Source organism: Malus sylvestris, chromosome 11 (assembly GCF_916048215.2).
Source record: "Malus sylvestris chromosome 11, drMalSylv7.2, whole genome shotgun sequence".
NCBI classification, from domain to species: Eukaryota; Viridiplantae; Streptophyta; class Magnoliopsida; order Rosales; family Rosaceae; genus Malus; species Malus sylvestris.
Window position 1 is genome coordinate 35354092 of NC_062270.1, and position 21844 is coordinate 35375935.

The following is a 21844-nucleotide window of genomic DNA, read 5'->3' on the forward strand; positions in this document are numbered from 1 at the left end:
CTTTCAGGCAGATGCAATGTCTTCAGCAGGGGGGTTTCCTCCAGATCTCTATTTAAAGGAGCCCAAACACAAGGATTATGGACACTCAATCAAACAAACACAAGCACAAACTCTGCTTAAACCAGATTTGCCTTCAACGAAGCTGTAGTCAGCCCAAGCCTTCATCCCTTTCGGGATCAACCCTCACCCAAAGCCTTTGTAATAGCTCTACTACCTTGTCTAAAACTTGTTGTAGTATCGATTTCCTTTTGTAAACCCATCTCCCTACCCCTCTTTCTAAGCTCACAAACCCCTTGATAAACCACAAAGATAGGAAGTTGCAAGACGATCAGCCTTGCCCGACAAGGTGAAACCTTGCCCGACCCTCTTTGTTTTTGTCTTTTCATTCAGTAGTCTAGCAATATGTTGTATACTTCCAGTTGTATCCAACTTATTTCTGGCAAGTTGATGATTAAAAAGGCTCCTCAGTTCTTGAATCTGATTTAAATATGTCTTCACAGATTAAATCAGATCTAAGTTCTAAGCCCTTGGACATGTAAGATTGATCATTTAAAAGTCCTTGGTCTCAAGGCATAAAAAAGAACTTTATGTGGACTTAACACATCCACGACAGTCTTTGATAAACAAGAAGTCCGAAGTTACTTGGGGCGCAAGTAATCGACCTATCCCTTAGTATTATTTCTATTATATTATGATTATCGTAGAACGTTTGAGCATAGAAGGAATTCTGATGGGAAGCCTCAAGGCCTACACCTAAGGCCCTACAAAGGCACCTATTTGGATTCTTTCTGCTTTTCGGGCTCGGGTAATTAGAAGTATAATAGTCATAATACTTATGTAATCAATGAAACAAACATTATATATTCAAGTGGGTTAGTTCCTGATTGGAAGCCTCAAGGCCTACACCTAAGGCCCTACAAAAGCACCTTTCATAACTAAAACAGCCTCTCGGGTATATATACAACTAAAACTCAACATCCGTTTTACATCTGCCATGCTGAAGATGGCAGTGGCACGCCTGAGCATTTAAAAGTTAATCTTGATTGTGAGCCTCAATGCCTATACCTAAGGCCCCACAAATGCGTCTTTCAAAGTTAACTCTGTCATTCTCTTTCAGCCTTGCTCGACAAGCCCGCCAGTGAAGCAGAAGCCCGACAGAAAGCATCGACCGGCGCCAACCTCTTGGGGAGCTGTGCGCTCGTCGGCTAGGAAACATCCCCAACGGAAATTCTAGCCACGAACAGCAGCATTCGACACTAACTTAATTTATTGACTTACACCAAAAGGGTATAGGTGTCTCCGTCCCTTAAGATGTCAACTTCAAGACCCTCGGATGTTCCAGTTTTTTTTGAAATGTGAGTAGAAATTAGAAAACATCTCCATATGACCTTTTTTAAAAATTGAAAAGATTTCATAAATTCTACATTTCAGATAATCAATCGTGAAGGATAACTCTACAAAATGCATTGCCCATCCACCGAGAGCTGAATGAGTTTCATAGATTTTGGGGGGGGGGGGTCTTCAGATAAATAAAGCCAAATGTTTAATACCAATCTCAACCACCAATTATAAGGTTAAATGAAAAAAAAAAAAAATCTCTTTCATAAGTGGGGTGCTTATTCGAGCGTTTGAGTTCAAGGGAGAGACTAGATAGAGAGAGGATTAATGGTGGAGATCTAATATCAAGTCTCAAAACAAAACGTGCGTTTCATTTATTTCTTTTCCCAACGGTCCAAAACGACCTCGTTTTGGGCTTGGATAAACTTAGCAACTTTATCTTTTGACACATTAGAGATGCTCTTAGTGATTCTTAAAGAAAAAAAATTATTTATTTTACGGCCATAAAATTTAGAGGGAAAATTTGGAGAGAGTTGGAGATTTCACTGTAGATGGTACGATTTCTTACTTTGTGGATGCTTATGCCTGTTCAGAGAAAGAAAAGAAGAGAGAGTTGCTCATGTTCTTGCAAACCAGCATTCAAAACTCAGTTAGAATATCTTCAAAGTTTGAACAGAGAAGTGGATGAGTTTGTGGAGACAAAACTTGGTTATAAAAATAAAAAAAATAAAAAAAAATAAAAAAAAACACTCTTTTTGTTTCCTTACATCTCAAGCAATCAAAATCAAGATATATCTTTTGTTTTTTTTTTCCAAGACGAAAATAACAATTACAAAGAAAAGGCCTTGTGGCAAGAAGAGCTAGCAAAATCCCGTAATTGATTTTTAGAATTACGCTTTTTTGGTGAAGCATTTAACTCCAAGATTCCATGGTAAGGGGAATAGCGGTAATCTATGCCCACTTATACAAAGTGAGAGCGTGGAGAGAAATTGTAGAATGCTTAAGATAGTGTGATTCTCTTTATGCCCCCATTTATTAATTGTAATCTAAGAGGAAGGAGTGACTTATCATCTAAGAAATTACAATTCTAATAGGAAAGACTTGTCCTCCAAGAAATTACAATTCTATGTATGCATGTGCTCATTATTATAGTGATGGTGTAAATCCTAGTTATTAGATTGAGTTTTAGATTACCTTATTTTAGTGATTCTTTACTATTAGAATTGTAAGTACTTGGAGGATAAGTTATTCCTTCCTCTTAGATTACTATTAATAAAAAGGATTAATGTTAGGGTGACTAAATTTGTAGATAAAATTTTGTAAACTAAATGATATGGAAGTTGATTACTTAAACGTTGATAGACGTGCTCATTCATATTGGTGACACATCATTTAGTTTGCAAATTTTTTGTCTATAAATTTAGTCTCTCTAGCATTACCCTTAGTAAAAGTATTGACATGTGAGAATCACACAATCTTAAACATTCTACGATTTCTATCCACGCTTTCACTTGCTGCACCATCTCTCAACCCTTTAGAAAATGGCCACAACATATATCACAATGTTATGGTAAAATGTTCTATTCTTGTATAATTGGCATAGATCGCTACTAGGATTTGGAAATTGGGAGGTAGCGTTCTTAAACGCGTTAGTTATCCGAAATTTCTAGAGCATACACCAATTAAATGAATGGTTGGATCATGTGGAGTAAAAGATCCAACGGCCAAAAATAAAAGATTTGTGCCCTGAAGGCTTGGCCATCAGGGTGTTTGTGTGTGTAATATGTGAGAAAATACACTTGTTTACCGGTTAAATCTTGCTCCCCTTACCAACCAAACAAAAACAAGAAGAAGAAATCCTAAACCACACCCCCGACTATATATAAATAAAATCCAACGACTTCGAAAATTTTGCCAACTTAAAACATGAAACCTGCTTGAAATCCATGACCCGTTTTATGAGGAACCAGTTTGATTTTATATTTTTTTCCACAAATTCGTGGCTCCTCATTCTAATCCTCCCCAACTCTACCTCGTCATCTTGTGAGACATTGGCAAAATGCTGCAAAAATTAATAGTGTTGTAAGAACATTGTCTCGATTGAGTTAAAGTTGAGAAATCATTACCACATTTTTCTCTAATGCAACATATGTTAGGTGCCAAAAAACTGCGGTGTATATTATACTGCTGGTGAAAATTATGTAACATACACATAACGTTTAGCAAACTTGGGAGAATAAAATCACTTCCAAGTCAAAATAGTTAGGAGAAGAAAGTAGGCAAAATAAGGCCGTTAAGGGTCAAATCTGATCCAATTTGACCCGTCTTGCCATTCCCATATCATATTAGATTGTCGGAAGCAGTTGTAGCAAGTTCCTTTACAGAAAAAGGATCATTTTGACTTTCAAGTGACTAATTCACGAAAGAATTTCTTGATGACATTTTTGGCACCAAACAATATCGCGTAAACATCAATTCCAAATTTGGTGAATTTGTCGTACACATCGGAATCTAACGTAACACGATGAAACATATTATTAATTAATAGCAAAAGAAAAGAAAGATCATTTAGTAAAAACACAAAAGTCTTAAATCTTTTTATCTTCATCAAAACCAACAGTTGATATCCTAGAGTCCGACACAAAGTAGTACTTGTTTTTGTATATATAGACAACAACAGTGATGCCGCTTTGATCATCATCGTCTGCAGCATTAAAAAAATAAATACATAACCAAAAAACAACAAATTCAGTACAAAGAAACAACAATAACATCAAACATTGCAGAAAATTGAATGCTGCAAAAACTGAATGCCAATTTTTTTTAGAAACATTGATGAATAAAAGAAAAGAAAAACGAAGGTCCAGCAAAAAAAAAAGACAACAAGAAGAGAAAAACAATGACGAAGAAATTTGAAACATGACATGGTCTGAAAACCTGAAAACAATCTGGTATGCATCTTGGCCACATGGGAATGAGCTGTGCTCTTGGCCACCTGGGAATGAGCTGGACGCCCGAGTCTATTCGCTCACAACAGCAACAAAAGACTATTTCAGCCAAATCACTAACAACCGTCTCTGGTGGGTAAAAGGACGGCAACGGGCAGCTCATAACACCGTGACCCGCCTCCATGCAAAAACAGCGGAGGGACTCTTCAACAAAATCTGCAACCAAACCAAAAAAAAAAAAAAAAAAGTTACTAGTTACTTCAATAAATTACACTAAAAACCGCGTTCCTCAATCCTGAATCTGACTACATATATACCACTACATTCTTAAAAGCAAGTTTGAATCGTTAATGAAACATATGAAGTTAATGGAGAAGCTAGCTGCAGCACATTGCTGAAAGCACATATTTATGAACGAGTTACTGAATATCGACAAATTACTAGTTACCAAATGTCCATTCTCGGAAGCAACACATGGATAATAATATCTCCCCAAAACATCACAAGAAAACAATTGATGCAACCAGAAACTGAAGACCAAGAGAACAACATATCTACTGCCTATAATGGGCTTTTCTTCTATTTCCCTTCGGAAAGGTAAAAAGTTCCTAGTCACTTTATATCTTTCCCTATTGCCTCGTTCTTTCTGGTCGCATCAATCGACAAATTACTAGTTACTTCAATAGGTCGTACCTAGTGCACAAGGCTCCCGCTTTACGCAGGGTCTGGGATAGGTGAATGTTGGCTAGCCTTACCCCTATTTATGGAGAGACTGCTCCCAAGTCTCGAACCCGAGACCTACCGCTCATGGGCTAATGTACTTGCCATCGCACCAAGTGCGACCTCTTTACTAGTTACTTCAATACAACAACAACAACAACAACAAAGCCTTTTCCCACTAAGTGGGGTCGGCTATATGAATCCTAGAACGCCATTGCGCTCGGTTTTGTGTCATGTCCTCCGTTAGATCCAAGTACTCTAAGTCTTTTCTTAGAGTCTCTTCCAAAGTTGTCCTAGGTCTTCCTCTACCCCTTCGGCCCTGAACCTCTGTCCCGTAGTCACATCTTCGAACCGGAGCGTCAGTCGGCCTTCTTTGCACATGTTCAAAATCACCGGAGCCGATTTTCTCTCGTATTTCCTACAATTTCGGCTACTCCTACTTTACCTCGGATATCCTCATTCCCAATCTTATCCTTTCTCGTGTGCCCACACATCCCACGAAGCATCCTCATCTCCGCTACACCCATTTTGTGTACGTGTTGATGCTTCACCACCCAACATTCTGTGCCATACAACATCGCTAGCCTTATTGCCGTCCTATAAAATTTTCCCTTGAGCTTCAGTGGCCTACGACGGTCACACAACACGCCGGATGCACTCTTTCCATCCAGCTCGTATTCTATGGTTGAGATCTCCATCTAATTCTCCGTTCTCTTGCAAGATAGATCCTAGGTAGCGAAAACGATCGCTTTTTGTGATCTTCGCTAGATTGCTCCGGTCATTAGTGTGGATAAGTATATAAATGGATAGAGATAGGAAAGCAAACACAAGATGTACGTGGTTCACCCAGATTGGCTACGTCCACGGAATAGAAGAGTTCTCATTAATTGTTAAGGGTTTACACAAGTACATAGGTTCAAGCTCTCATTTAGTGAGTACAAGTGAATGATTTAGTACAAATGACATTAGGAAATATTGTGGGATAATGATCTCGTAATCACGAAACTTCTAAGTATCGGAGTGTGGTGTCGTCTTGACTTGCCTTATCTGTCTCATAGGTAGATGTGGCATCTTCTCTGGAAGTACTCTTCCTCCATCCAGGGGTGGTATCTTTAACTGGTGGAGATGCACAAGGTAATGTATCAATTTCACTTGAAGCTTACTTGTAGTTTCAGGCTTGGTCAAGCGCGATACAAACCATGTAGTAGGAGTCCCCCAAGTCGCCGAGCTAGGGGGTCTGCTGAAAGAGGTGACAGACAAGGTAAGCAATCAGAGCTCCGACTGATTGTTCACCTTCTCCCCATCTTGCAGCAGCATGAAGGATAAAGAGAAGAAAAATGAGAAGAGATGATATGAGATACTTTTGCTTTTGAAGAAGTAACTTTCCACAGGCTTATTCTTGAACTGAGCTAGAGGGTTTTCTGGTTTCCTCCAGAGTATAAGGCCGACTGAAGAATTTGAGGGTCAAAACAAGTCCATCAAATCTAGAGTACGTTCCACCCTGCTGATATGGGATACTTTTGCTTTTGACAGAGTAATGAATGTATCGGCACGTGTGCTGTTACGCTTGTCTCCACATGCTTCCTTGTATCCTTCGCACTTGCCCTATCTGTTCCTCAAGCAGATGCGGAATCTTCCCTGGAAACATAAGATGTTGAAGATGAGTACTCGAGAGCAATGCCAGGTAAGTAATCAGGTAAGGGGTTCCAGGCAGTCAGTTCCTGGCTGGAAGCTTGATTCCAAGTGCTGACTGATTGCTCTCTTTCTCCTTGTCTTGCAGGTAAAAACAAGGCCAAAAGAAAAGACAAGGAAAAAGCATGATATGGGATACTCTTGCTTTTAACCCTGATGATATGAGATATTCTTGCTCTAGTATAGCTTGTTTGCAGAGGTATTATCGGGGGGAAAGAAAGCTGAATATTTCGAAAGGCTTCGTTGGGAGTGCCCTCTCAGATATGATGAAGGGTTGAGCATTTTTGCAGGTCTGCATGTCCGTTGGGGATGGAGGTCGACATATATAGGAGTCTCCCTAACAACAAGTAGTAATGCTATTCCTTTACCCTGCTTGGTCATAGCACGGTAGTGGGAGCTGCCAGTTTCACATGTTTTAACTCTGTCAGAGCACTTTGAAAAAGTGGTCTGTGGTATCTGGCTCTCGAGATTCGGAGAACGATGCCTCTTCGATTTTTGAGAAAGCAATCATGCTGGGGGTATGACTCTCGAGATTCAGAGAGCAGTGTCTCTTCGATTTTTGAGGAAGTAATCATGTTGGGAGTCTGGCTCTCGAGATTCGGAGGGCGGTGCCTCTTCGATTTTGGAGCAAGCAATCTTGTTGGGAGTGTTGTCTCGAATGTGAGTAAAGGTTGGGCATGTTTGCTAGTCTACCTTGCCACGAAGCACAAAGGTTGACACACAGGGACTTTCCAATTATCCAGCAATGGTACTGTTCCTTTACCCTCTCTTCGATTTTGAGAAAGTAGTCATGTTGGGAGTCTGGCTCTCGAGATTCGGAGGACGGTGCCTCTTCGATTTTGGAGCAAGCAATCTTATTGGGAGTGTTTTCTCGAATGTGAGTAAAGGTTGGGCATGTTTGCTAGTCTACCTTGCCACGAAGCACAGAGGTTGACACACAGGGACTTTCCAATTATCCAGCAGTGGTACTGTTCCTTTACAGTTGTGGGTAATAATATGGTAGCTAGACCTTCAAAATTTATGTGTCTAAACTTTTGTTAGTGCTGTTTCTTTGCTATTCTTTTACCTTTCTTGGTCAGAGCGATGTAGTGGGAGCTGCAAGCTTCACGTGCTCAACTTTGGCAGAGAACTTTGGCAAAGTTATTTGTGGTACCCATGAGCTATTGTTGCGTGTGGGAAGTGGGTGATTGAACAGTAAGATTCATGTGCTTTCTACTTCACCAGAAGTCTTCGACAGAATGCCTATAATTTCTGCAAAGCTGAGTGTGCGTGTGACAGGTGCTGACAAGGCTAGAAAAGTAGGTGCCTCTTCGATTTCTGAGATCGGCCCTCGTGGTCTCTGAGCAGCCCAGCTTTTGAGAAAGCGAGCGCCTCTTCGATTGATTCGGAGAACGATGCCTCATCGATTTTTGAGAAAGCAATCATGCTGGGGGTCTGGCTCTCGAGATTCGGGGAGCAGTGTCTCTTCGATTTTTGAGAAAGTAATCATGTTGGGAGTCTGGCTCTCGAGATTCGGAGGGCGGTGCCTCTTCGATTTTGGAGCAAGCAATCTTGTTGGGAGTGTTTTCTCGAATGTGAGTAAAGGTTGGGCATGTTTGCTAGTCTACCTTGCCACGAAGCACAGAGGTTGACACACAGGGACTTTCCAATTATCCAGCAATGGTACTGTTCCTTTACCCTCTCTTCGATTTTTAAGAAAATAGTCATGTTGGGAGTCTGGCTCTCGAGATTCGGAGGACGGTGCCTCTTCGATTTTGGAGCAAGCAATCTTATTGGGAGTGTTTTCTCGAATGTGAGTAAAGGTTGGGCATGTTTGCTAGTCTACCTTGCCACGAAGCACAGAGGTTGACACACAGGGACTTTCCAATTATCCAGCAGTGGTACTGTTCCTTTACCCTTGTGGGTAATAATATGGTAGCTAGACCTTCAAAATTTATGGGTCTAAACTTTGTTAGTGCTGTTTCTTTGCTATTCTTTTACCCTTCTTGGTCAGAGCGATGTAGTGGGAGCTGCAAGCTTCACGTGCTCAACTTTGGCAGAGAACTTTGGCAAAGTTATCTGTGGTACCCATGAGCTATTGTTGCGTGTGGGAAGTGGGTGATTGAACAGTAAGATTCATGTGTTTTCTACTTCCCCAGAAGTCTTTGACAGAATGCCCATAATTTCCGCAAAACTGAGTGTGCGTGTGACAGGTGCTGACAAGGCTGGAAAAGGCTGGAAAAGTAGGTGCCTCTTCGATTTCTGAGATCGGCCCTCGTGGTCTCTGGGGAGCCCAGCTTTTGAGAAAGCGAGCGCCTCTTCGATTTTTGAGATCGGCCTTCGTGGTCTTTGAGCAGCCCAACTTTTGAGAAAGCAAACGCCTTTTCGATTTCTGAGATCAACCCTCGTGATCTCTAAGCAGCCCAGCTTTTGAGAAAGCAAACGCCTCTTCGATTTCTGAGCAGGCACCTCTTCGATTTCTGAAGCTTCGTCGAGTGCAGATTTTTATAGGGGCTGGCATTAAGTTCCAAAGCACACTTGAATCTCCACCAGTAGAAGCTTCATTCTTGCACTTCTAAGATCTTGATTTGTCCGACCTCTTCTCTCTTCAACACCTTTGAAAATGTCTGGCCCCTCCGACCGTCGTTTTGACTTGAACCTTGTTGAAGAGGCAGCCCCGCCTTCTCCAGACAACATATGGCGCCCATCCTTCGTCTCCCCTACTGGTCCTCTTACCGTTGGGGATTCCGTGATGAAGAATGATATGACCGCTGCGGTGGTGGCCAGGAACCTTCTCACTCCCAAAGATAACAGACTACTTTCCAAACGGTCTGATGAGTTAGCTGTTAAGGATTCGCTGGCTCTCAGTGTTCAGTGTGCAGGTTTTGTGTCTAATATGGCCCAACGCCTATTTGCTCGAACCCGCCAAGTTGAATCATTGGCGGCTGAAGTGATGAGTCTCAAACAGGAGATTAGAGGGCTCAAGCATGAGAATAAACAGTTACACCGGCTCGCACATGACTATGCTACAAACATGAAGAGGAAGCTTGACCAGATGAAGGAAACTGATGGTCAGGTTTTACTTGATCATCAGAGATTTGTGGGTTTGTTCCAAAGGCATTTATTGCCTTCGTCTTCTGGGGCTGTACCGCGTAATGAAGCTCCAAATGATCAACCTCTGATGCCTTCTCCTTCTAGGGTTCTGTCCAGTACTGAGGCTCCAAATGATCCCCCTCCGGTGCCTTCTCTTTCTGGGGCTCTACCGACTGCTGAGACTTCTCCTAAGCAACCTTTGTGAAGGCTCCCTCTTGTGTGCTTATTTTGACTCATGTATATGTACATATTTGTAGCTTATCGGGGATATCAATAAATAAGCTTTCCTTCATTTCAACGTATTGTGTTAAATACACCGAAGCCTTCTTCGCTAAGTTCTTTGAATTTTCTTTTGTTAAAGCTTGTATGTTGAAGCTTTCTGAGTGGAGCATGTAGGTTGGGGTAGTGTTCCCTTAATTTCCCGAGTGAGGAAAACTTCTCGGTTGGAGACTTGGAAAATCCAAGTCACTGAGTGGGATCGGCTATATGAATCTTAGAACGCCATTGTGCTCGATCCTGTGTCATGTCCTTCATTAGATCTAAGTACTCTAAGTCTTTTCTTAGAGTCTCTTCCAAAGTTTTCCTAGGTCTTCCTCTACCCCTTCGGCCCTGAACCTCTGTCCCATAGTCGCATCTTCTAATCGGAACGTCAGTAGGCCTTCTTTGCACATGTCCAAACCACCGTAACCGATTTTCTCTCATCTTTCCTTCAATTTCGGCTACTCCTACTTTACCCCGGATATCCTCATTCCTAATCTTATCCTTTCTCGTGTGCCCACACATCCAACGAAGCATCCTCATCTCCGCTACACCCATTTTGTGTACGTGTTGATGTTTCACCGCCCAACATTCTGTGCCATACAGCATCGCCGGCCTTATTGCCGTCCTATAAAATTTTCCCTTGAGCTTCAGTGGCATACGGCGGTCACACAACACGCCGGATGCACTCTTCCACTTCATCCATCCAGCTTGTATTCTATGGTTGAGATCTCCATCTAATTCTCCGTTCTTTTGCAAGATAGATCCTAGGTAACGAAAACGGTCGCTCTTTGGTATTTCTTGATCTCCGATCCTCACCCCTAACTCGTTTTGGCCTCCATTTGCACTGAACTTGCACTCCATATATTCTGTCCTTGATCGGCTTAGGCGAAGACCTTTAGATTCCAACACTTCTCTCCAAAGGTTAAGCTTTGCATTTACCCCTTCTTGAGTTTCATCTATCAACACTATATCGTCTGCGAAAAGCATACACCAAGGAATATCATCTTGAATATGTCGTGTTAACTCATCCATTACCAACGCAAAAAGGTAAGGACTTAAGGATGAGCCTTGATGTAATCCTACAGTTATGGGAAAGCTTTCGGTTTGTCCTTCATGAGTTCTTACGGCAGTCTTTGCTCCTTCATACATATCCTTTATAGCTTGGATATATGCTACTCGTACTCCTTTCTTCTCTAAAATCCTCCAAAGAATGTCTCTTGGGACCCTATCATACGCTTTTTCCAAATCTATAAAGACCATGTGTAAATCCTTTTTCCCATCTCTATATCTTTCCATCAATCTTCGTAAGAGATAGATTGCCTCCATGGTTGAGCGCCCTGGCATGAACCCGAATTGGTTGTCCGAAACCCGTGTCTCTTGCCTCAATCTATGCTCAATGACTCTCTCCCAGAGCTTCATTGTATGACTCATTAGCTTAATACCCCTATAGTTCATGCAATTTTGTACGTCGCCCTTATTCTTGTAGATAGGCACCAAAGTGCTCATTCGCCACTCATTTGGCATCTTCTTCGTTTTCAAAATCCTATTGAAAAGGTCAGTGAGTCATGTTATACCTGTCTCTCCCAAAAGTTTCCACACTTCGATTGGTATATCGTCTGGGCCTATTGCTTTTTTATGCTTCATCTTCTTCAAAGCTACAACCACTTCTTCCTTCCGGATTCGACGATAAAAAGAGTAGTTTCTACACTCTTCTGAGTTACTCAACTCCCCTAAAGAAGCACTCATTTCATGTTCTTCATTGAAAAGATTATGAAAATAACCTCTCCATCTGTCTTTAACCGCGTTCTCTGTAGCAAGAACCTTTCCATCCTCATCCTTGATGCACCTCACTTGGTTTAGGTCCCTTGTCTTCTTTTCCCTTGCTCTAGATAGTTTATAGATATCCAACTCTCCTTCTTTGGTATCTAGTCGTTTATACATATCGTCGTAAGCCGCTAACTTAGCTTCTCTGACAGCTTTCTTCGCCTCTTGCTTCGCTTTTCTATACCTTTCACCATTTTCATCAGTCCTCTCCTTGTATAAGGCTTTACAACATTCCTTCTTAGCCTTCACCTTTGTTTGTACCTCCTCATTCCACCACCAAGATTCCTTTTGGTGTGGGGCAAAGCCCTTGGACTCTTCTAATACCTCTTTTGCTACTTTTCGGATACAACTAGCCATGGAATCCCACATTTGGCTAGCTTCCCCCTCTCTATCCCACACACATTGGGTGATTACCTTCTCTTTGAAAATGGCTTGTTTTTCTTCTTTTAGATTCCACCATCTAGTCCTTGGGCACTTCCAAGTCTTGTTCTTTTGTCTTACTCTTTTGATATGTACATCCATCACCAACAAGCGATGTTGATTAGCCACGCTCTCTCCTGGTATAACTTTGCAATCCTTACAAGTTATACGATCCCCTTTCCTCATTAGAAGAAAATCTATTTGTGTTTTTGACGATCCACTCTTGTAGGCGATCACATGTTCTTCTCTCTTCTTAAAGAAGGTGTTGGCTAAGAAGAGATCATATGCCATTGCAAAATCCAAGATAGCTTCCCCATCCTCGTTTCTCTCCCCAAAACCATGGCCACCATGAAAACCTCCATAGTTGCCTGTCTCCCTGCCCACGTGTCCATTTAAATCTCCTCCTATAAATAACTTCTCCGTCTGAGCAATTCCTTGCACCAAGTCTCCAAGATCTTCCCAAAATTTCTCCTTCGAACTCGTATCCAACCCTACTTGAGGTGCGTACGCACTAATCACATTGATAAGTTCTTGTCCTATTACAATCTTGATTGTCATGATTCTATCTCCTACCCTCTTGACATCTACAACATCTTGTACCAAGGTCTTGTCCACGATGATGCCAACACCGTTTCTCGTTCTATTTGTGCCCGAATACCAAAGTTTAAACCCTGAGTTTTCTAGATCCTTTGCCTTACTACCAACCCACTTAGTTTCTTGTAGGCACATAATATTTATCATTCTCCTCACCATAACTTCCACTACTTCCATAGATTTTCCCGTTAAGGTTCCTATATTCCACGTTCCTAAACGCATTTTGCTCTCTTGAACTCTACCCTTCTGTCCTAGCTTCTTCACCCTCCCCCGTCTAATAGGATCAAAGTACTTCTTTTGTGTGTCCCGGGTAAAGTTGATAGGAGCATATGCTCCCAAACAACTTTGAGTGGAGTCGTTCGAAAAGAAGTTTCTATGGCCCCCTTGCTCATTTAACACTGCATCCGGGTGCCGATGGAGATACAGCGACCCTTGCTCACTTATCACTGTGCTCAGGCCACACAGCGCGCCACTTACGGGTGACGCCCTAGCTTTAGCGCGATTTTATTCTGGATTCATTTTCATAAGGATTCGACGTGATCATGGAGTGCCGGCTGTCGACTACCTGACGCCCTCCCCCTCCTCCTTTATCCGGGCTTGGGACCGGCCATGTAAGACATAGGCGGAGTTCTAGTTACTTCAATAGATTACACAAAATTTTAGGCAACTAAATTCTTTCCCAGAACTACACATGGATAGTCTACACACCTATCAATTCCCAGATACAGAAACTACAACAATAATGAGCAAAAAATTGTTGAGAATTTTACTTGATTTTTGTACCAATTTCCTCAGGGGGTATATGCGCCTTAAATACTATTCTCAAATCAATTGAAATTACTCTCGCGATATCCCAAAGAACTTCATTCAATTACATAAACCAAAAATTGAATTAAAAAAGGATAAGTTTCAATATCAGAAATTCTGTTACCAAAACGAAATAATAAATAAAGAAAGAAATTCGTCAAAACACAACAAAAAGCATACGCACCAGCAGGTTCATCTTCTGCCTCACCAAGCGGTGATTGTTAGCTGGGACCGGTTCCCGATCATTCGACGCCACGGGATCTGTGTCTGTAAAAGGGAGTAGTAAGAGAGTGCATAAATTTTAGGGTTTGTTGTTGTGAACTTGTGTGGTGGTGGGGCATTGGCAAAGTGTTGCAAAAATTAATAGTGTTGTGAGAACATTGTCCCAATTGGGTTAAAGTTGAATGATCATTGCCACAATTTTCTCCAATGCAATATATGCTATGTGCCAAAAAAAAAAAAAAAAAAAACTGCAGCATATATTATACGACGCAACATACACATAACATTTAGCAAACGTACGATAATAAAATCACTTCCAAGTCAAAATAGTTAGGAGAAGAACGTAAGCAAAATAAGGCCGTTAAGGTATGCCATGCATCCTGGCCACTCTATACGACACCGTGACCCTCCTCCATGCAAATTATACAGCGGCGGGGCTTTCTAAAATCGCAGATATAAAAAAAGTTATGTAATCAAAATTTTCATATTCAGAATGAATCATTGAGAAAAACACATAGCATATTGTGTGTATTACCTGGAGAACGGTTTCTGAAGTGGCTATTTGTATTCTGCAGTCTGGCTTTGAAAGAGGAATGAGGTTGAAATCTGGAGGGTGTCTGATTTGTGAGGGCCTTGATATTTATACCTCACACTCTAGAATACATCAAAATCAATCCATTTATTGATTCCAATAAATTCCCTGACTTTTTGAGTACTCTCAGATTTAGAAAGTCACTCTAGAAATCTGGATTAAATACCACCAGATTTTGAAGGACTCTTTATACATCTTAATTGAATACAACCTGCATTTCACTGATTCAATTAAAATCTTAATTGAATGCCCATGAATTTTCAAACTCCTTTAAAGTCTCATATAATCCTAATTCAATACAACCTCCTAAGATAATTTTCCAGATTCATATAACTTTTTTAGATACAGTCACAGTGCCGCATTTATTTGTGGTTATGAAAATAAGTTAAGTTGTTTTAAATGTTTGTCTTTTGATTTTCGTGTGCCTTCTTTTTGATAATCATTTCAACGGCTCATGTTGTTTCAGGTTCCAAAAATCTATGTCTCTCGATATTGCTATCGTGTCCCCTTAGATATATCCCGAGAGTATACTAATGATCAAATTATTAAAGGTGTGACAGAAAAAGAAGCTTTGAAGGCACCAATCAAAGATCATCCACCTTATTTTGTGCTCGGATTATCACGTAAAGTGGTGGATGAGTTCACGCCCAAGAAATCTACTCTTTTTAGAAGGTATTTTTCTTGTGTTAATTAATCTTTTGATTTATATGTTAAGTTATCAAAATTTGTGTGTTGTTTTGTGTTAATAAGATCATAATGTTTTCTGTATGAAAATTTATGATCTTATTAACACAAAACAACACACAAATTTTGATAACTTAAATATATAAATGAAAGAGTTAATTAACGCAAACGAAAAATACCTTGCAAAAAAAAAAAGAGTAGATTTCTGGGACATGAATTCAATCACCACCTTACGTGATGATCCGAGCACAAAATAAGTTGGACGATCTTTGATTGGTGCTTTCAAAGCTTCTTCTGTCACACCTTTAAGAATTTAATCATTAGTATACTCATAGGATATATCTAAGGGGACATGATAGCAATATCAAGAAACATAGATTTTTGGAACCTGAAGCAACAATTGAAACAACATGAGCCGTTGAAACGATTATTAGAAAGAAGGCACACGAAAATCAAAAGACAAACATTTAAAATAACTCAACTTATTTTCATAACCACAAATAAAAGCGGCACTGTGACCGTATCTAAAAACGTTTATGAATCTGGAAAATCAAATTAAGGCCGTTAAGGTCTGCCATGCATCCTAGCCACTCAGGCTTAGAGATGTAAAAACCATTTCACATCTCACTATAATACTGTGGTTGTTTGCTACGGAGCTCCAGCTCCAAGGCTTTTGTGTCTACATCCGGCATGCATCTTGGCCACCTGGGAATGAGCTGTGCTCTTGTCATTCTAGCAGGTATATTAGAATGGACGCCCGAGTCTGTCCGCTCACAACAGCAATAACAGACTATTTCAGCCAAATCGCTAACAGCCGTCTCTGGTGGGCAAAACCACGTCAACGGGCAGCTCATATAACTGTGACCCTCCTCCATGCAAATTGAACAGCGGAGGGGTTCTTCAACAAAATCTGCAACCAAACCAAAAAAATAAAATAAAAAGTTCCTAGTTACTTCAGTAAAATACCCTAAAAAATTTTAGCAGCAAATATGCAAAGATTCAGTCTTAACGGATACCAAAGCAAAATAACAATCTGCAACCAGAAACTGAAGACCAAGAGAACAGCAATTCTACTGCCTACAATGGGCTTTTGTTTTAATTCCCTTGGGAAAGGTACAAAGTTACTAGTTACTTGATATCGTTGCCTATTGCCTCTTTCTTTCTGGTTGCATCAATTGATAAATTGCTTGTTACTTGAATAAATCACACATAATTTTTTAAGCAACTAAATTCATTCCCAGAAGAACTACACATGGATAGTCTAGACAGCTAACAATTCCCAGAAATAGAAACTTACAACAAGAAAAATCCGTACCAGTAGGTTCATCTTCTGCCTCAACAAGCGGTGATTGTTTAGTTGGCTGCAGTGCTTGATCATCATCCAGCGCCATGGGATCTGTCTTGTGTAAAATCGAGAAAGAGATTGTAAGAATATTAGGGTTTGTTGTAGTGAACTTGTGGTCGTGGGAAACTAGGAATTGGGAATTGGGAGGTAGCGTGCCTAAACATTTATTCTTCAACCCCCAGTTTCCGGCACACAAAAAAAAAACACAAAAAGCAAAAGCATACATACATACCAGGTTTAGGTTTCTCCTCCTTCACATCTTCGGCCTCTCCAAGCTGTGGTTGTTTGGTATGGAGCTCCAGCTCCAAGGCTTTTGTGTCTACATCTGGCATGCATCTTGGCCACCTGGGAATGAGCTGTGCTCTTGTCATTCTAGCAGGTATATTAGAATGGACGCCCGAGTCTATCGGCTCACAACAGCAATAACAGACTATTTCAGCCAAATCGCTAACAGCCGTCTCTGGTGGGCAAAACCACGTCAATGGGCAGCTCATATAACTGTGACCCTCCTCCATGCAAATTGAACAGCGGAGGGGCTCTTCAACAAAATCTGCAACCAAACCAAAAAAATAAAATAAAAAGTTCCTAGTTACTTCAGTAAAATACCCTAAAAAATTTTAGCAGCAAATATCCAAAGATTCAGTTTTAACGGGTACCAAAGCAAATTAAGAATTTTCAACGGTTTATTATAAAGGTGTAATGTTAATGTGTGTAGACTCAAAACCGCATTCCTCAATCCTGAATCTGGCAACATATATACCACTACACTCTTAAAAGCAAGTTTGAATCGTTAATGAAACATATAAAGTTAATGGAGAAGCTAGCTACAGCAAATTGATGAAAGCACATATTTATGAACGTGTTACTGAATATCGACAAATTACTAGTTACTAAATATCCATTCTTGGAACCAACACAAGGATAACAATATCTCCCCAAAACATCACAAGCAAACGATTGATGCAACCAGAAACTGAAGACCTAGAGAAAAACATATCTACTGCCTATAATGGGCTCTTCTTCTAATTCCCTTCGGAAAGGTAAAAAGTTCCCTAGTTACTTGATATCTTTCCCTATTGCCTCGTTCTTTCTGGTCGCATCAATCGACAAATTACTAGTTACTTCAATAAATTACACAAAACTTTAAGCAACTAAATTCTTTCCCAGAACTACACATGGATAGTCTACACACCTATCAATTCCCAGATACAGAAACGTACAACAATAACGAGCAAAAATTTGTTGAGAATTTTACTCGATTTTTGTACCAATTTCCTCAGGGTATATACGCCTTAAATACTATTTTCAAATCAACTGAAATTACTGTCGCGATACCCCAGAGAACTTCATTCAATTACATAAACCAAAAATTGAATAAAAAAAGGATAAGTTTCAACATCAGAAATTCTGGTACCAAAACAGAAAAAAAAAATAAAGAAATTTGTCAAAACACAACAAAAAGCATACGTACCAGCAGGATCATCTTCTGCCTCACCAGGAGGTGATTGTTCATTTGGGACCGGTTCCTGATCATTCGGCGCCACGGGATTTGTGTCTGTAAAAGGGAGTAAGAGAATGTGTAAATTTTAGGGTTTGTTGTTGTGAACTTGTGTGGTGGAGGGAAATTGGGTATTAGGCAAGGCACCCCCACCCCACCAACAAAAAAAAAAAAGGTTCTTTTTAATCAAATGGTTAATAAGGTGTTATCTTTGTGTCAAAGTGCATTATTGAATCTTAACGAGTATGTACTCATACGAGCAAATTTCAATCGTTGATAACAAAAAATATAAATTAACGGAGATGCTCGCCGTATTCATGATCGATCCCAATGAAAAATGATTAGTTACTTGATATATATTATGCTATGTGGGTTATGCATCATCAATCATGCACGAACCAAACTAAAAGACCGTTTGATCTGTTTTTTTTGTTCAGATTATATAAAGCACATTTCAAGCAATGTCCGCACAAGTTATTAAGTATCAGTCTTGTCCGAAGGAAAACTAATTAGCAGCAAATATCCAAAGATTCAGGCTCAAAGGGTACCAAAGCAAATTAAGAATTTACAACAGTTTATAAGGGTGTAAGGTTAGCATGTGTCAAAACCGCCTGAATCTGACTATATATATATACCACTACACTCATAAAAGCAAGTTTGAATCGTTGATGATACATATAAAGTTAATGGAGAGGCTAGCTGCAGCAAATTGATGGAAGGACATTTATGAACGAGTTACTGAATATCGACATATTATTACTAGTTACTAAATATCCATTCTTGGAAACAACACAAGGATAACAATCTCTCTGCAAATTTTCACAAGGAAACGATTGATGCATCCAGAAACTGAAGACCAAAAGAACAACATATCCACTGCCTATAATGGGCTTTTGTTCTAATTCCCTTTAAACAGTAAAAAATTACTTTCTGGTCACATCAATTGACATATTACTGGTTACTCAATAAATTACACAATTTTTAAGCATCCAAATTCATTCTCAGAAGTACACAAGGACAGTCTAGACGCCTATCAATTCCCAGAAACAGAAACGTACGACCATTTTTATACCAATTTCCTCAAAGTATATACATCTTAAATACTATTTTCAAATCAATGGTTAATAAGGTGTTACATTTGTGTGTCAAAACAGCATTCCTGAATCTAAACATATATATACTCATACAAGCTAATTTGAATCGCTGATGAAAATACATAAATTAATAGAGAAGCTAGCTATATTCAAGATCAATCCCGCCGAAAAATGACTTGATACTTGATATATATGTTATCCCCATGTGGGTTAGGCATCATCAATCATGCACGAAACAAACTAAAAAGACCCTTTGGTCTGTTTAATAGAGCACATTTCTAGGAATGTCTGCACAAGTTATTAAGTACGAGTCATGAATCTGACTACATATATACCATTAAACTCTTAAAAGCAAGTTTGAATCGTTAATGAAACATATAAAGTTAATGGAGAAGCTAGCTGCAGCAAATTGATGAAAGCACATATTTATGAACAAGTTACTGAATATCAACAAATTACTAGTTACTAAATATCCATTTTCGAAAACAACACAAGGATAACAATATCTCCCCAAAACATCACAAGCAAAGGATTGATGCAACCAGAAACTGAAGACCAAGAGAACAACATATCTACTGCCTATAATGGGCTTTTCTTCTAATTCCCTTTAAAAAGTAATAAGTTACTAGGTACTTGATATTGTTCCCTATTGCCTCATTTTTTCTGGTCGCATCAATTGACATATTACTGGTTACTAAATAAATTACACAAAATTTTTAAGCAACCAAATTCATTCTCAGAAGTACACAAGGATAGATAGTCTAGATGCCTATCAACTCCCAGAAACAGAAACACACGACAATTTTTATACCAATTTCCTCAAAGAATATACGTCCTAAATACTATTTTCAAAGCAATGGTTAATAAGGTGTTATATTTGTGTGCCAAAACAGCATTCCTGAATCTAAACATTTATATACTCATACGAGCAAATTTGAATCATTGATTAAAAAATATAAATTAACAGGGAAGCTAGCTATATTCAAGATCGATCCCGCCGAAAAATTACTAGATTCTTGATATATATGTTATCCCTATGTGGGGTAGGCACCATCAATCATGCACGAAACAAACTAAAAAACACTTTGGCATTTTTTTTTTTTTTTAGAGATTATATAGAGCACATATCTAGAATGTCTGCGCAAGTTAATAAGTATGGGTCATGTCCAAAGGGAATCTAATTAGCAGCAAATATCCAAAGATTCAGTCTTAATGGGTACCAAAGCAAATTAAGAATCTGCTATCAGAAACTGAAGACCAAGAGAACAGCTATATCTACTGCCTGTAATGTGCTTTTGTTCTAATTCCCTTTGCCTCTTTGGAAAGGTACAAAGTTACTGGTTACTTGATATTGTTCCCAATTGCCTCTTTCTTTCTGGTTGCATAAATAGACAAATTACTAGTTTTTTTTTCTTTTGGACAAACAACAAATTAATAGTTACTTCAATAAATTACACAAAATTTTTAAGCAACTAAATTCATTCCCAGAAGAACCGCGCAAGGATAGTCCAGACACCTATCAATTCCCAGAAACAGAAATTTACAACAATATGAGCAAAAATTTGTTGGGAATTTTACTCGATTTTACACCAATCTCCTCAGAATACATTCGTCTTAAATACTATTTCCATATCAATTAAAAATACTCTTGCGATATCACAGAGAATTTCATTCAATTACATAAACCAAAAGGTGAATAAACTCAATATAAAATAAGGACAAGTTTGACATCAGAAATTCTGGTACCAAAATGAAAAAATAAAAGAAATTCGTCAAAACACAAAAAGCATACCAGCAGGTTCATCTTCTACCTCAACAAGCGGTGATTGATCATCCAGCGCCTTGGGATCTGCGTCTGTGTAAAATCGATAAAGAGATTGTAAGAATTTTAGGGTTTGATGGGAATTGGGAGGTAGCGTGCCCAAACATTTATTCTTCGACCCCCAGTTTCTGGCACACAAAAAAAACACAAAAAGCAAAATCATACATACATACCAGGTTCAGGTTTAGGTTTCTCCTCCTTGGAATCTTCTGCCTCTCCAAGCCGTGGTTGTTTGATAGGTCGCGGATCCTCATCGTCCCCGTCCGGACGGGTATTGGGCACCGGCGCCATTGGATCTCTGTCTGTGAAATCGAGAAAGAGACTGCAGGAATCGAATTGGGAAATTGGGAATTGGGAGGTAACGTTTTTATTTTCTTTTTCCTTTTTGGTCGAGGGAGGTCGTTCTTGAGGGCAAGTCGAACCCTAACTTTGTGCCAGCACCCGCCCATTTAGTAACAAGCTCCAACGCCAATGCATCTGCATCCTAAAAAAATGGCATTCAATGAAAAATATGCTCCATCTTTACAAAATACTTTGGCATCCAGCATATTTAAAATATTTTTAAATTTTTCTAAAAAAATAAAAAAGTTTTAATTTCGGATAGGATTTTTAATCAACCTCGTTACGCCACGTGTCATTATCCGAATATACTATTTTGTGAATAGATTTCCACTAAGATTTTCAACCAATCGCTATGTGTTACTTCCGTTTTACAATAATTTAGCCAAGATAAGATTTTCAACCAATCACGTCATGTCACGTGTCATTATCCGAATGTATTATTTTGTGGATAGATTTCTAATAATATTTTCAACCAATCCCGACACACCACGTGTCACTTCCGGTTTACAATAATTTAGCCAAGATTTCGATAAGATTTTCAACCAATCACATAGTGCCACGTGACATTG

At 39.5% G+C, this 21844-nt stretch overlaps 1 protein-coding gene and 1 pseudogene across 1 annotated transcript in view; one reads left to right on the forward strand and one right to left on the reverse strand.

Annotated features, from left to right (window-relative positions):
* Positions 1-3905: 3905 nt before the first annotated feature.
* LOC126590953 (uncharacterized) lies at positions 3906-21444 on the reverse strand (annotated as a pseudogene).
* The window catches only part of LOC126590954 (uncharacterized), a 32596-nt gene continuing 19757 nt past the window's right edge, over positions 9006-21844 (forward strand). Inside the window, exon 1 of the mRNA XM_050256475.1 lies at positions 9006-10799. Coding sequence (XP_050112432.1) covers positions 9301-9975 — 675 coding nt within the window. The 5' untranslated portion in view covers positions 9006-9300 and the 3' untranslated portion in view covers positions 9976-10799. The remainder of the gene's footprint in view (positions 10800-21844) is intronic.